At 40.1% G+C, this 16,403-nt stretch overlaps 1 protein-coding gene across 2 annotated transcripts in view; it reads left to right on the top strand.

The window, feature by feature from the left end:
* The window catches only part of GPAT2 (glycerol-3-phosphate acyltransferase 2, mitochondrial), a 1,776,577-nt gene that overhangs the window by 1,366,321 nt on the left and 393,853 nt on the right, over positions 1–16,403 (top strand). For both annotated transcript variants that reach the window (XM_086944751.1, XM_086944750.1), the window contains 2 exons: positions 9,071–9,148; positions 9,961–10,092. In XM_086944751.1, the coding sequence (XP_086800877.1) occupies positions 9,071–9,148; positions 9,961–10,092 (210 nt within the window). The remainder of the gene's footprint in view (positions 1–9,070; positions 9,149–9,960; positions 10,093–16,403) is intronic.

Here is a 16,403-nt window from a genome sequence, read left to right as displayed (position 1 = left end):
AGAAGGTACAGCTAGTGGAAGTTTATTCACAAGGTAACGCTACGCGTTTCAGCACAAGGGTGCCTTGGTCTAAAAGTGTGATCAAGGCACCCTTGTGCTGAAACGCGTAGCGTTACCTTGTGAATAAACTTCCACTAGCTGTACCTTCTCTGAGAGCGTGTATTGTTTATCGTAGCGGAAATCTTGGATATATATATATATATATATATATATATATATATATATATATATATATATATATATATATATATATATATATATATATATATATATATATATATATATATATATATATATATATATTGGGACCCCCTTTTTTTCTCGGCCCCCCCTTGACGAACCCCCCCCCCCCCCCAATTTCCAGGGGCTGCTCAAACAAAATGTGCAATTTTCCTGAAAATTTCAGCCAATTCCGTCCACAAACGCCAAAGTTATTCGACATAGAATTTTCAGAAATCCCATAGGGAAAAAATCCTAACTATATATACCTATATATGTATATATATATATATAGTGCTTATGACTATTGAGGAGGATCCCCTGGAAGACAATATACGCTTCATTAAAGAGCATTAATGCAGCTAAGGTGCTGATACTAAATCAACATGTGCAAATGCCACACTAACACTTAGAATGGAAATAAGAAGCAGCAATAATGTCCTACAACTGGTACTCATAAATGTATACCAGCACCCACGTGAGAAGATCAATGGAGGGAAACTTGAGGAATTAACAAGGTTACTAACGGAGGAGGCTATGCCAAATTTTGTAATAACTGGTGATTTCAAAATGCATTTGCTGGGGCCTCTGGAAGAAGACCACTTCTTGGAATAACAGCTTTCTGCAATGAACATCCCATAGGAGGAAAGTAGCAAGTAGGCAGAGCAAATCGGGGCAACCAAAATACTACTGAGTGATATGCGCATTAAAAGGGTGCTTCTCGGGAGATCTCCCCTCGGCAGCATCTTTTCACAGCGCGTCAGCCAGCACACCAATAGACTATACTTTTGAAGAAAACTCAAGAATCTCCACTTGTAACACTTCAAGTTCCCTAATGCTAGCACCGGCAAGGCCTACGCACAGTACAACTTCCATAGCTAACAAAACACGCTTAGTGTATGCCACACTAAGACCACCCTTAGGCTTTATCTCAGGATTTTAGGCCACGACTGACTCGTTTACTTCCATTAATATCAACGATAGACCACAACATTTAAACACAGAGGAACTAATTTCCATAGTCTGTCAATGTCTCTTCATTCAGTCTCTTCATTACCTAGTATTTTTAGTCAAAAATAACCATCCAACACGCTACCAGAAAACTGATCCAGCGGAAGCGGTGTAAATTTGTGGGATTTCCACAAAACACCATTAACCTACACAATTCACAATGATAGAGTTTGGGCCATAGAAACGCTACTATCATTCACAGACCACAAGGTTCTCCGATAGATCTTTGTAAGAGCTAAAAGGGACAAAGATAACAAGAGACGGAAAGCTACTCCTTCTTGAGGACCTTTAATAAAGAGGAACTTAGCTACCAACAATATTCATACAAATATCAATAAACTATCAATAAGTAAGGACAAACTCATAAAATAGTAATCAAGATACCTTTATCAAACTTCAATATGAATGGTCAAAACACAAAGCAAATTAGTAACATATAATTACGGTTATTCATTTGTATACAGGTAAATAACAAGATAACACAGTTCAGAGCAAATACATCACAAATTGAGCACCCGGTGGAAAAGTGAGGTGGAGAGAGAGAGAACATAAGGCTAATACAGTATGCAAATTAGAATCGTACAAACCAAAGATTTGGTTGTAGATTTATTGGGACCATGGACAAGTGAATAGTCCCAGTAGAATGCTGAAGCACAACGTACGAAAGCTTGGGGGCCCATTAGGATGTCAGGCGGATTGCCCCCGCCAGGCTGGCAGTGGCCACCGCCGGCCTGGCAGGGCCAATCCGCCCGACATCCTCTCCAGAATTCCCCCCCCCCCCGCCATATTAGAATAGCGGGGGGACCACGGCGGACGGAAATACCGCCAGCCATATTACAATGGGCTTCTGGTAATGCCTTTCCGCGGCGGCGATGCCGCCACGGAAAGGCCTGCGGGCCCCCAGAGTGAAGGAGAGGTGGGGGCTGCACACGGGGGTACCTGTGGTACCCTCCTTCATTTGCATAAACAAAGCGGCAGGCACTGCCCGGTGCCTGCCGCTTTGTTTATGCAAATGCATTTATAGCATTGTGGCGGGCAGTGCAGAGAGCACCGCCCGCCACAATGCTAAAAAATGCAGGATGTGCCCGCCACTGTGGCGGGCACATCCTAATACCCCCCACGGGACCCCCGCCCTAATGGCGGGCGGTCCTGAATTCCGACATGATGGCGGGTGGACAAAGTCCGCCCGTCGTCCTAGTGAGCCCCTTAGTCTTTAACCCTTCAGCCGATCAGGTTTGATCTGCTTGACTTGACGTGGGACGAATTAGAGAAGGATGAAAAATCCCCATATAACCAATATCTAAAAAAAGCACTACTAGAAACCTGCCCAGGTGGGCTCTGGGAAACCAATTTGCCCTACTCATCCTTTAGGCAAGCAATACATAAATCTGCTAAATTTCATTCCTTGTTGGTCGATAAAAACATCCTCAGTAAGAGAAAACACACCTGGATGGTAATTACTATTTATAAAACACTTACCCCAGCGCCATACCTAAACATCTCGTTCTCGGTCTACAAAAAGTTACAACTAATGGCTTTGCATTTAGGCAATCTGCCGTCTACTGCCGATCAGCCAAAATGAGTTCACAAAGGGCCGAAATATTGTAGACTATGTGGAAGTAGTAAAGAGGATTTTGTCCACCTAGTCTGCATATGCCTCAAATTATCACAAGCGCAAATCTCTCTATTAAAACAAGCCATGAATACCAGAGGTGTAAGGACTTGCTGATCTGCAATTATAGCGGCTTTGGACCCAACAGACGTTACACTGAACTGTAAACTAATAAAGTTCCTTTCCGTACATACGCAAGCATTAAAATAATAAAAAAAAGGGAAATGATTGTGGAGCATCACTCGTTAATATCAAACAAGACTGACCGCCCCTGAGATTGCACTCGCTTCTGGGATACAATGGTAAATAAGGCAAGAACATTTGGAGGAATATTCACTCTTGTAAAGACTTATTAATAATGCACCTGAAAAATATCTGTATTTTATTAAGAGACTAACTAATTGAATTACGACATCTCCATACAAAACTGAGTGTTAATAACTGTCAAATAAAAGGTTCTTTTACGATTTTTTAGGTTTTTATAGAAAAAAAAAACTTTACTGTAGCTTTATTATAGAAATTGTATTGTAGTGGTTTTAACTAACTGAATCAATAAACAATCTTGAATCTTGCTTAACTTCAGCAGCCGGTAAAGTACATAGGGAATCAGGAGAGTTCAATTCAGGGAAATCAGAGTTCAAACTAACAGCATGTCAGGCTCAGGATTTGCAAGAAAAAATAGGCACACACGTCATTTTCCCACGGTGCAGTTATACTTCCAAATATTTGCAGTTTCCTGTTCACAAAGTAACTTAAACCTGCTTACACAATTTCTTTTGATCAAAATCCATGATGTGATTGTGCCATGATCGTTCTCCAACTCAAAATCGCCCGGAACACACACGTAATACCCTTGTTTAAAAATCATTATTTACTAAAAATGTAAAATATTATTCTCCCTTGGAAATAGGGAAATACACGTGTAACTCAACATGCCCGCTCCTCACGCTCTACTGTGGGTTTGCAACAAAGTTGTACAGTTTTCTAGTGACAGAGAACATCTCCATAATTCAAACTGTAGGAAAGAAACTTTCAGCGATATTACTTGTAGCTGCAGTGCAATCAGGTCAGCATTTTTCTAGTCTAATCAAAGGAAATAATGGGAAAAAAATACATTTTTGCGGCCTACAATGAATACCACGGAATCATTGTTTTCTAATGAATAAACACGTCAATGTCGAAAACATTTGAGTAAAATAAAGATGGATAAGAAAGTACAACAAGAGACAGAGGGTTTGACGCAATAAAAGATCTCACTTGCCAACAAAAATGTTAGGTGAAATATAAATATTTCCAGTGGTGCAACGAAACCAAAGTGCAGTCCCCCTCTACTTCAAAATGAAAAGCAATGGTTCAGCACTCAAGATTAGTGGGTTTGTTAGGTAAGATGCATTTGAAATTAAGCAATAAAAATATTTTTTTCATTCTATTCATTACATTCACAACAACAGTATTCATGGTACATTGGCACACAGCAAATATTCAGTGTATATTTGTGTCCTGGTGGATGAGGGGTCTTTTAACAAACCAATAGGCTTCTATGAGCCGTCCTTTGATAGAGGGTTCGTCCACATGGTGTACTAGTATGTTCTAAGATCACCATTTCATTATTCTAATGAGCTTTATCTAATTACGATTCATTAAGAAATGAGCAAACACTTTCTCTTAGATTTACATGTTGAAGAAAATATAATATAAACAAGATTTGTTTTACTTAAGCATTTCCATGATCATATTTGCTAATAAACCACAGCTGCATTATTACTTTTCGTATTATTTGTCATAACACATTAGTAGGTTTCTCTCTCTGTCATGAATTCCCTTAACCTCAAACCAGTTTGCGATACTTCTGCATGCTTTTATGATGAAGTTTTAAACTTTCATGTATTACACAATACACTCTGTTATTTCTAAAGTAAATATTAGTATCACACCCAATGGTCAGGAATTGATTGAGCAAAACATCTTTTTTCCCCCCTCCTCTGCTTTTTTTTATTTATTTTTATTTATTGATGCAGGCAAATCTATTTATTGATGCAGGCAAATCTATTTATTGATGCAGGCAAATCAAGTACAAGTACAAAACCAAATAGTACAATGATACATATTCAAAGGATGCAAGGCAATTGAATCACAGGATTGTCAGCATTATTCTCATGTCATATAAAGCCTTTCCCATTACAGTAATCCAGCTACAATAGATGTTTACATTGTGTGATGATCTCATTCTTCTTTGAGTGGGGCGTTGGTATTGGCAGTGGGCAATGCGATCCCCTTGCTAAATTCCACTTCCCCCATATCTTAGTCCATTTATGTGGGCACCCTCTGCTTTCATATATTACCCTTTCTGCCTGCATACACCGAGCAAAACATTCTTGAATAATCACGCTCCATCACCGGCTTGCCATCCCACCCAGTTGAGATGCAGGCACAATTTTAAAGGCCACAGGAGGGCACAGTGGGCCAACGCGGCTGTATTTCTGTTAAATTTTCCTCCTATGTCCCCCACTCTTGGCTCGCGGGTGTCTGCCAGCGGAACCACTGGCCCCCGCCCCGGTATGACCAGCTTGCGGCAGGCTATATAATAGTCGGTAGCTCGCAGATATGGGCAGAAACACAGTCCGATATTCCAAACAAAGACCACACTTTACCCGAGTTTTTCTAGCCCCACCTCCTTGCCTCGCAGCGTCACTTTCTGAACACACGGACCAGCAGGATTTACTGGCAAAAACCAATGGACATTCAGTACAAGCCTTGCTAGGTACAGATGGGTGAAGAGGGGTGCCTGAACCTAGTACTATGAAATCTAATGGGCCCACCCGTTGCGCCTATACATCAGTCTTCTTCACAACATTTTCCTGTTAAAAACTGCTTTTTGAATAGCAGTCACATCAACATGAAGAGTTTGTTAATTGCAGGTTTTTTCGGCAAAAACACCTTTCACTGTTTTTATTGAAATAGAGTGATCTTAAGAACTCAACCTTCCTTCTTACTCAAGGTTGTTTCTGATCATATAAATCAGTGTATTACACTGCCTACTTTCTTTCTAATCCATCTACTTCAGTGGAAAGATCTCTTTATTCTCTAAATATAAAAAGGTTTCTCTGTTTGTATTTAAATAAATCGAAGGATATTAGAAAGACACATTTGTTGTTTGTTATAACTAAGGGCACACTAGACAAGGGATAACTACTTCTAAACAATAAATTGAAAGATGGATAGTTACATGTGGCTATCTTGCTATGCCCTTTCAGGCCTCTCTCTGCCCTAGACTTTTGTCACCCCGTTTCCTTATCTGTGGTGCTCTGCCTCCCTACCTCTATCATTTTAGTTATCTGGGTTGTTGTTTTCATGTCTGCAGCTCTGTGCCTGACTTTATTTGCCTTTCTGTTTGTCATGGCCTCCCTCCTGCCTTGATCCCCTTTCTGCTATGCTTTATACTTTGACTCTGCCTCTTCCGCTGTGCCTCTGCCTTGTTCTGGCTTCACCTTCTTGTTGCTGTCCTTCCTTCACTTCACTTCATCTGGGCCTTCTTAATTGCATTGCCAATAATCTCCCCATTTTCTTTGCTGTTTTACTTGACCTTCCACTCTCTGGTCTTGCTCTGCCTCCCTTCCTATCTCTGCTGTACCTCTCTTCCTGCCTGTTTCGCTCCCTGTCCGCTTTGCTCTGCCTCCCTTCCTATCTTCCTACTGGTTCCGTTCTGTATCCCTACTTGTATTTTTTTCCCATTGTCTTTCTCTCTTTTCCTGTTTTTCATTCTGCCTCTGTGTCTATCTCAAACTTTAATGACTTGCATAGTATATCTTACTGTGTTATCTATGGGTATAACCTGCACACCTATGCTCTTTTTATAATAAAGGTTGCGAGAGTAATGAACGCTTTTGTGATTTTTCAACGTTCAAGTGTTACCTTGAGCCTTGACACCGCCCCTGTCGGGTTTAGAATTAGCTACAAATGGATGGGTACAAATCCTATCACATATTACAAGGTTCACCACTCTTCCCCATACGGTGCAAATCTACTTGATTGAAGTTCATAAACAAATTCCATATTTACAACATTTTAACCCTGGTTTTAATCAATGTAAACACATTGTAACCATATGCTCACTTCTATTTACAATCACAGAGGAACATATACATATGACCATCTCATATATGCCCTCTGTTGTACAATATTGTTTATTTTCCTCTAAACATTATACATTTGACATGAGGTTTCTTCCTACTATGATGTGTTCCGAATGCATTTCGGGAATCCCTTCATCAGGGGAACTTTACAATAAACAATTAATACATAAATGTCCCTACATTATCTGCAATATATAAATATAAATCAATATAAAGATTTAGGCGCTTCTCAGGTATGTACCCTTCACCGGAAGGTAAACACAAGCTTATCAATTGTGTTGCAACTCCAAGGTCAGTGTCACCGCGTGCATGATGTTTAAGGAATACATAAATCATCCATTGACATCCCTGTGCCAACATCTTGATGGTGCTCTTGTGTGTGCATTATCTCCAACAAATATATGTGGTCAGTGGTCCAGTCGCAAGACTCTTTCCATAGCCCAAATATAACTCTATACCAACTTAAACTTACTTCAATCGGTCAAGCCTCTTACGTCTATATTATCATCCCTGCAAGGCCATACCCGATCATCATTGTGGCGTTTAAATCTCCCATTGACCTCCATGTTAACCTGACGTTACGGAAGAAGATGCAGAAGGAGTCTGCAAGTAATGCGCACTGTACCCAGGGAAAGGAATCTCTTTCCACAATATTCACAAAATTCTTATAGTTTCAAACAATATTTGCATTTATTGATGCGATTCATTTCATAATCATATTATTATATCATGATGCCAAAAATAGTTCAAAATTGCACATTATATGCTACAATTCAATTTCATTATTGTATATTGATATTCAATTTTTATGTGCTTTAGCATATCATAGCAAATAAAATAAATTAAGTAATACAGTGGGCCTATTTACAAGGAAATCATCACGAGAGAAAATCCTTTCTTCATGTGGTTATTATTCTTCATTTTTTGCGGTCCAATGCCCAATGCATTTCGGGAAGATGTTTCCCTTCACCAGGGGCAATATCCTGGATTGAACGGTGCTAAGTAGGTATTCTTCAAAAGTGGTGAAAATAACAGTATGCAGTGCACGTCTGCGTAGTGTCCCACACTGAATTCTATCACAAGAATGGTCGGGAAACGCGCTGTGTACTCGGTGCTCCTGTGATGCAATCTCTCATTAGCTCTATGTATCTTAATCTGCCGAATCCAAAATTCCGCCCGAAGCCTCCACAGTGTAAAGTTCAAATTCCACCTACCTGACGTTACGATCTGCGTCAATGGCATGGAAAGCGGACTCGTTGGCAACAGTGAAACTAACTCCCAGCGATAGATTCTGAATGTTGCGGCGCTCAAAAAATACACCAGATACCGTCTGTAGTAAAAGACATATCTAATTGGTGCCCATATATTTGTATATGAAACAAGTATCCGATTTTTGCTGTGGTACACTCCTACAACAACTTGTGCCTCTTTAAGCATCACATCCGGTAGGCAGAGAGTAATACAAATACATGCAGGAAAATAAGTGAAAAAATGAAACAAGGGCATCCATGTGACTATGTAATGGAATATGCCTACCACTTAAATGTGAAAAACGTCCAAATGCTGTAAGACACATAATCTTGCCCTTAGAGGAAAATAAAAAATATTGTACAATACAGGCGATATATGAGAATTTCGTATGTATATGTTCCTCTGTGATTGTAAATAGAAGTGAGCATATGTTTAAAATGTGTTTACATTGATTAATGATTAAAATTTTGTAAATATGAAATTTGTGAAGGAACTTCATCCAAGTAGATTTGCACCGTATGGGCAAGAGTAGTGCACCTTGTAATATGTGACCGGATCTGTACACTTCCATTTGTAGTTAATATCTTACTGTGTGCCATATTCTTCCTCCCTGCCTCTTTCTTCTTGCCTGCTATGTTGTGCCACCTTCCTAGGCTTTGTTTCTCTGCCCACAGTTCATTCTCTTTATGTTGGACTCTGCTTCCTCACCTATAGTACCTCTCTTTCACTTGTCATGTTGCCCTTTCTGCCGCTATTCCCATTTTTCTCTGCATTGCTGATTTGTTGTCACAGTGGACTTTGTTGTGTACAGTATTTCTCATGAATCTCTTGCACTTTCTTCTAGCCCTGCTTTTCATCTTACTGTTATTGTCAAGATGTGCTAGACAAGCTGATCCACTGTGGCCTTCTACTGGCTGAAGAGGTAAGTGTAGCTCCAAGGGTTAGTTATGCAAGTGTCTGAGTTGGCTATTGGTGGCAGAGCTGGTTATAGAAGCAGGGATGGCATAGGCATGCATTGATGGGAGAGCTGAGCATACGTGAGTGGGGACGTTACATGTAACCAAGTTAGACATTAGCAGCTGGGGTGGCCGTCCTTGAAAAAGGTTGACATTGAGGAGAGATGTGGGTAATGGTGCCTAATGTGTGGCAGAAGTGGGTGTTAGTGGTGGAATTGACTCTAAGAGATGGCTGCTGAAGGGCATTTGTTACAGGTTTGCATCACTAGCTGAAAATTCTGAGGTAGACATTATTTTGAGTAGTAAACATTGGTTAGGAAGAATTGCTCCTGAGAGAAGTGGGGGTCTTCTAGTTACTTTGGCTTGAGGTAATTGAGGGTTGTCTCAGTGAAAAATGTGGGACATGCTGGCACAAGTGGGAATTGGATACCGAAGTGGACATGAATGTCGGAGGTCCCATACTTTGAGGGACAGGCTATTGAGTAGCTTAGCTAGTCTGTCCCAAAGTTGATACTGATTCAAGGTTTACACAATGTGGAAGAAGTCCAGGACTCCCACGGCCCTACTTCTTGCCTTGGTCCTCATTATTATTGAAAGGACTCTCTTTCTTGTTTATTATGTCCCAGGACTCTTTCTCTCTTCTGCACTCTGTTGTTTTACTTCTCATGAACTTTATTACTACGTTGATCTGTACCTCAAACTTTCACATAGCTCTTTCCTTTCACATCTTCCTTTTGCTTTTGGTCCCTTCCTAACTGTTTACCATGAATTCCTTTAGGTTCCTAGTCAGATGCCTGCATGTGACACTGGCAGGAGGCGTTTCCCCGAGAAGCTGCTTTGGAAGGCAATGGATGATTTCAGTGACTCAGACAGTGACTATGATGAAGAGTTTGGGAAACGTCGCTTTAAGGTAAGGACTTTGTTAATCCTAATCCCACTCTGAACCATTACATGGCCTCACTATGTAAAGCCAAACTATTTCACATTGCAGCCGATGTGGCTTTCCTCTGCATCTCTATTCTGCCTTAACTCTGCACATTGTTCTTCAGCTTGGCAGCAGACAGGAGTCCTGTATTACATTACCTAGTCCAACCTTCAACCTTGTACCATTCTTTTCCTCTTAGGTGTGGTGTTAGCCAAAACGTTTTGATTTAAAAAAATATAAATATGTATAATAAACTTATTTAAAGGGGCTTTCAGCCAGCTGTCTTTATCCATTGGTCTGTTGGTGTGTCATTCACATTTAGCTTTGCCCACTATAGCATACAGTACGAGGCAGAGGTTCAGACCACTTCTGCCACTGGGTAATTTCACTCTGAGTGACTGCATTTTTCTCTGTCACAAGGTGCACATCCACACCTTGGGTAGTTTTTTTCAGTGCCAGTGTTTTTGTTTGTACTTTATTCTGAGTGGAGCACAGGGCACATTCCAGCTTTATAAGTTCTGTCTCCTGCTAATGGCGTTGTAAAATCCTTTTGGAGTGGCCTTTGTTTTTATTTTCTGCCAGTTTCTATTTTTCAGCACTCCCAATTCCATTTGAAACTGTTTTCATGAAGTTGTCATTTTTTAGTATGCACTCAATGAAGTGCATTTCCATCAGCACTCTTTTATGTTAGTCTGGCATGTGTTTTAATTGAGGGCTATGATTATATTTGTAAACCAACGTAGGACATATGTCCTTTTTGTATGGCTTTTTAGCTTGCTTTCAGTGCTCTTGTATGTCGTTATATTAGTAAACTAGTTTAGACTGTTGATCCTGTTCATGGCTTCCAGTGTGCTTTGGTACTCTTGTATGTCTTGCTTATATAGACATTTAACTATTATATTACTAATTGTAACTCTGCCACTTATTCCAGTTTCTTGTCCTATCTGTCTATCTGTGAAACTCTTTCCGGCTACCTTTGCAACTCTTTCCATCTACCTTTGCAACTATTTCCCTCTACCTTTGCAAATCCGTCTGATCATTTATCTTCTCAACTCTATCAGTCTATCTAGCTTTACAACTCTATCTTTGCAATTGTCATTTTGTTTGTGCAAGTCTCTGTCTGTGTAAGCCTTTGTCTGTATTTCTGTGCAAGCCTCTGTCTGTCCAAGCCTTATTTTGTTGATCTGTGCAAGCCTCGCACTCTGTCTGTGCAATCCTCTGTCAGTGGGGACTTGTCTGTCTGTGCAAGCTTCTCTGACTGTCTAAGTCTCTCTGTACAAGACTGACTGTGCAATCCTCGCTGCCTGCCTGTGCAAGCCTCTGTCTGTTGCTAAGTCTCGTTCTGTCTGTCTGTTCAAGCCTCTCTTTCTGACTGTTCAAACCTCTCTGTGCAAGGATGTCTGTCTGGCTGTGCAAGATTCCCTACCTGTCTCTGCAAGTGTCTGCCTCTCTATATGTGCAAGCCTGTCTGGCTGTGCAAGCCTCTGTCTGTCTGTAGGAAAGTTTTTACAAAAATGTTACAAAAAGCATTAGCAAAGGCAAGAGGCTGTCAGCCAACGGCAAATCAATTGGCTTTTGTAAGTCTAGAGTTAGCTAAGACCTTTTGATTTTTTTACAGTTATGTGTGTAACAAAGTTACCTATAGGGCTTCTATTCCAGACTTCATTCATTAGTCTGTTTTTGTGTCATTCATTGTTTTTGCCTCCCACTGCATCATGCATCACGGGGCAGTGGCTTAGCATACTTCAGCCACTGGCGGATTTCACTTTTGATTTACAGCATCCTTTCACAAGGAAGCATATCAAAAAGTTATGGATGGAATGCTTGGATTAATCTTAGCCCCACTGGTAATTACTTGGGCCAGCATCCCAGTCCAATGTTATTCTACACAACACCCCCCTGTTGCGCACTCTCCCTTTGTACCTCCTGGGAGTTAATCAGTGAATAAATAGATTCAATTCAACGATGTTTTATGTCCTTTGAAAGATTTTTTATTATTATTGCACTCTTCATTTATATACACAAGCTTTCTTAATAATTCCACATTTTCTTTCTTGAGACGTTATTAATTTTAATAACATTCAATATTCCCTGCTCCAATGCATTTCGAGTCTTATATGCTCTTCATCAGGGAGCCATTTTCTAAATCAGAAAGCAATACACTCTGTTTTAATATATACATCCATATATCTCATAATACCTATACATTGCATGCATATCCAAAAAGGGTATAATCTGAATGTGATTACATTGTGTGCGTTTCCAGTGAATTAGATTATGTGACCGTGTTTAATGTGACCACATAATGAGACTGTATTTGAATGTGAGGGCCATTTTGTGTGCTCGATCTGCAAGACTTTCTAATCTGAATCCACTCCTCAGACCCTCTACTTTGGGAGATACTGCTGTGGTCTCTATTGTAAAGCTGAGGTATCAGTAAGAAGAACAAGTTCCTTTCCTTTAGTAATGCACTTTCTTCAGATGTTTCTAATCGCAGGTTCCTCACTGCCCACTCCCCTCCCTGTTCTATGGGGTTGACTCCTTTACATCTTAATAACGTTCCAAGTTAGATTTTGCACACTGTTACCTACAATTTGTTTGAAGTGCTCCATGTCAAGGGGGCTCTGAAGGAGAAAGAATAAGAACCTGACATCTCCGAAAGGGAACCATATACTTCGCCTATTAACTGCTTTTCTGATAGCAGTACTTTACAGATGTACTTAGTTCACCAGAAGAAATTTACCAATAGACTAAAAGATTACAAAATAATTTGCCTTAGATGTATAGAACATTCCAGAGTTCCTTCAGTTTCATTTGGTCTGGGTTCACAACCCAAGGAAAAACCTACAGATCTGCTTCTTTACCCAATGTGCATTGTCAGTCCATTTTGGATGCTCTAAAGAAAGGGCAAAAATGGCAAAAAGAACATTGATCAAATCATGTAAATGGACATTGACAGGAACAACGCAGAGAAAGTTGAAACCATCAAAATGACGTTGAGGCATTAACTAATATGGCATGTGATCTCAAGGGGAAAACCACGAAGCAATCCAGCCATTTAACAACCCAAACTTTGAGGTGACATAGTGTCATGACCATCAACCTAAAACACCAGCCATTAGGAATATTAACATTGAGCTTGTGGTCTCATTAACCTCCACAGCGTTTAGAGAAGATTTGTCTGTTTGCTACTCTGGTGTGCAGTGTTTAATTGGAGACTAGAATTCCCCAAAATTGAAAGCTACACCTATGTTTCAGGAACCTACGAGGAAGAGGCATACATTTCTGCCTTGCTCACCTAAGAAATTCCTAGAAGTGTCTAAGGAGGTATGCTCTGATCCCACCAAAATATTTGTTGTTTAAGTGTATTTCATCACTGGTGTGATGCCTCCAATAAAACTTAGGGAATCCCCTATGAGTGTCAAGGTGGTCCTGAACTCCGAAGGCGTTTGTAGGTTATCCTCCACACCCACCTGATATTCTAAAACAATATGCTTTATTTGGAGCTCCTTAAACAAGATTGTCAGTAATTTATGATGCTTCCAAAAGGCCCAGGAAAATCCCACTAGTGCTCTGTTTCCTTGTGCCAACATTGGACACAATATCAGCAAAAGCAATGGTTAGACCACTAGAGGAAAGTACTGTAATCTTTATAAATCCCAATTTCTGATTGTGCCTTTGTTTTCAAGAGTGTGCACCCCCTCCTCAAACAATATAGTATCGGATCCACGGCTATAAAAACAAAAAAAAACTTTTCCTGCCTGGTCAGGGGATGGGGGGCAAGTTCCCCACTGCCCTCCCTCCATATGTTTTGTTTTTGAACTTTTTCTTAAAATATGGACTCGGTCACCGAGTCCTAAGATGGCTGCCACCACATCTTTGTTGATGTGGTAGCAGCCAATCAGTACTTATCTTGAGATCTTTTGGCTCCACGCATCCTGTGCAGATTGAAATATACAACGTGTTTTAACTTTAATTTTTCAAAACCTACTGAATAGATTTGCACCAAATTACATAAGCGCACTTTCTGGACCAAGATCTAGCTTTCTGCCAAATTTGGTGTACATCCACTCTGCAGTTTTTTCAGGTCGCTGTTCATGTTTCCTATAGAAAAACTAATAGTGAAAATATGTTTTAAGAAACCGCACCCCACTTCCATCTCCCCTATTTCTTTAACCGCTTGATGGATCATCACAAAATGTTCCAGGAAGAAGCTGAGATGGCTGAGACATTTGTGGAAAGTTGTTGTTGAAAGATTCATAGGAATAATCAATGTTGTGGTCCTAGCTATAACCACCTAGTGGTGACTGCCACTGAGATACATATATATGTGTGTGTATATATATATATCTGTATTAATTAGGCAATAACAAAAAATTGTTCCGCACTCCAGGAGTTTCTTTACCAAAGCTTTTAAATTGCACAACAAAGCACCAACATGTTTGATAAATGTGATCCAACGATGGATTAATGTAAATCAAAATGACTATCTAATGAACTATAGAGGGTGGAAAAACCCTCAAGTTGAACATGCCTGTGAATATGGAAGTAAAATTCAGTTATTTGGCAAAATGCTTTTAATTGACAGTGTAAAAGTACACATCCTACAATGCCTCATAATAGGCCTAGTGGGTATGTTTGTACAAATAGAAATATGGTGGAAGGACTCACCTACAGTGATCTAGACTTTTCAGTCAACGTGTTTTTGCTTTGTTGTGCGATTAAAAATCTTTGGAAAAGAAACTTGTGCGGCACACTTTTTGTTGTTGGCTAATATGTATGTGTATGTGTTTATATATATTAATGTATATATATAGTGCAATAAATGTCTCCATTGTTGGGGGCCCCCAACATTGCAGGGCGGCCTCAGCAGATGGGGATATCCTGTAAATCGCATACCAAAGAAAGATTTGCTGACACCAATTCACGGGTACACCACCACGTTTATTTTGCTTCTAGTAAGGCTGCAAGAGTCTCTTCTTACGCGTTTCGGCTTTATCGCCTTGATCACAGGAATAGAAGTATTCACACACAAGAAACAGGTGTGTTAAATACATTTCAATACATGACCAAACCGCATTACTCCAAGTCCCAAGAGGCATCTGTATTGTCATCACAAAATCAGACCTGTAGTGTATCCTAAATCATTGCTTAATACCTTTTTGTTACCACGTTGCATCCTGTTAAATAAAGTGGCCACGTGCAGGTTTAAAATATCAGTCTTGGCAAACCTTATTGTTAATCTTGCTTCCAAAGTGAAAAATATCAAAAATGTGAGGAGTCCAGAATCACCAGGAAGTGATATAACAGACCATGTCATAAATGATGTAATATGTAACGTCATCAGCAGTGCATTGTGGGTGCGTGAGTTATAGTTAGCTGAACTAACTATAATGAGGGAATTTCTATGGTTTTGTACAAGAGAAATGTCCAACTAACTATAATGTCCCTGAAACCTATGTTTTTTTCAGTGAATTTGTAAGGTTTTTTAAAGGCTAATTTCTAACTATACGTGCCTGAAACCTATTGTTTTTTCTGTGAATTTCAATGTTTTTTAAAATGCTAATTTCTAACTATAATATCCGGATCTTTGTCAGTAACAACGTGATTAATTTGATCGCGGTACTTTACAATGCGGTTTTCACAACGCAAGTCGTTACAACGACTTGCGCTGGATTGTGGATTAATTAAAGTTTCTAGTCCAACTCCAGCCCACGTAACAGTAGGGAAGGTGTTGGAGTAGAAAATCAAACTATTCCTTAAGCAAGAGCGCCATCCAGCGCAAGTCGTAGTAATGACTTGCGTTGTAATGGCTGCGCCTTAAAGGTCATGCGGTGTAAAGACCACGTTGTAAAGGATGTTTCCCATAATATCCCTATCAAGTCCCCTTGAATCCTGAAGGTCCTTGGTGGCCAAGTAGCCCACCAGGTACATCCAGTAAGCGCCACAGAGCTGCGTTGCAGAGAGGTGTTCTGAGGCCACACCCCGTTTTACACCACGCTGCAAACGCGGCTTCTGGCGCACTGCTGCTCAGAGGATGAAGTCCACTTGTGTCCTGAGGTCCTCAGGACACAAGAGGACCTCATCGCCCTACCAGCAGTGCACCAGAAGCAGCTTTTGAAGAGTGGTGTCAAAAGGGGCGTGGCCTCAGAGCACCTCTCTAAGTAATAACAGTTCCTAGGCAACTGAATACCTGTCTAAAATCAGGTTTGACACATAAAAGATGATAAACAGGAACTCAATGTACTGATAAACAAAAAGAGAAAAAAACGTTTTTTCATTTTTTTTATTGCATA

Source organism: Lissotriton vulgaris, chromosome 11 (genome assembly GCF_964263255.1).
Source record: "Lissotriton vulgaris chromosome 11, aLisVul1.2, whole genome shotgun sequence".
NCBI lineage: Eukaryota > Metazoa > Chordata > Amphibia > Caudata > Salamandridae > Lissotriton > Lissotriton vulgaris.
This window is presented reverse-complemented; position numbering and strand designations above follow the sequence as displayed.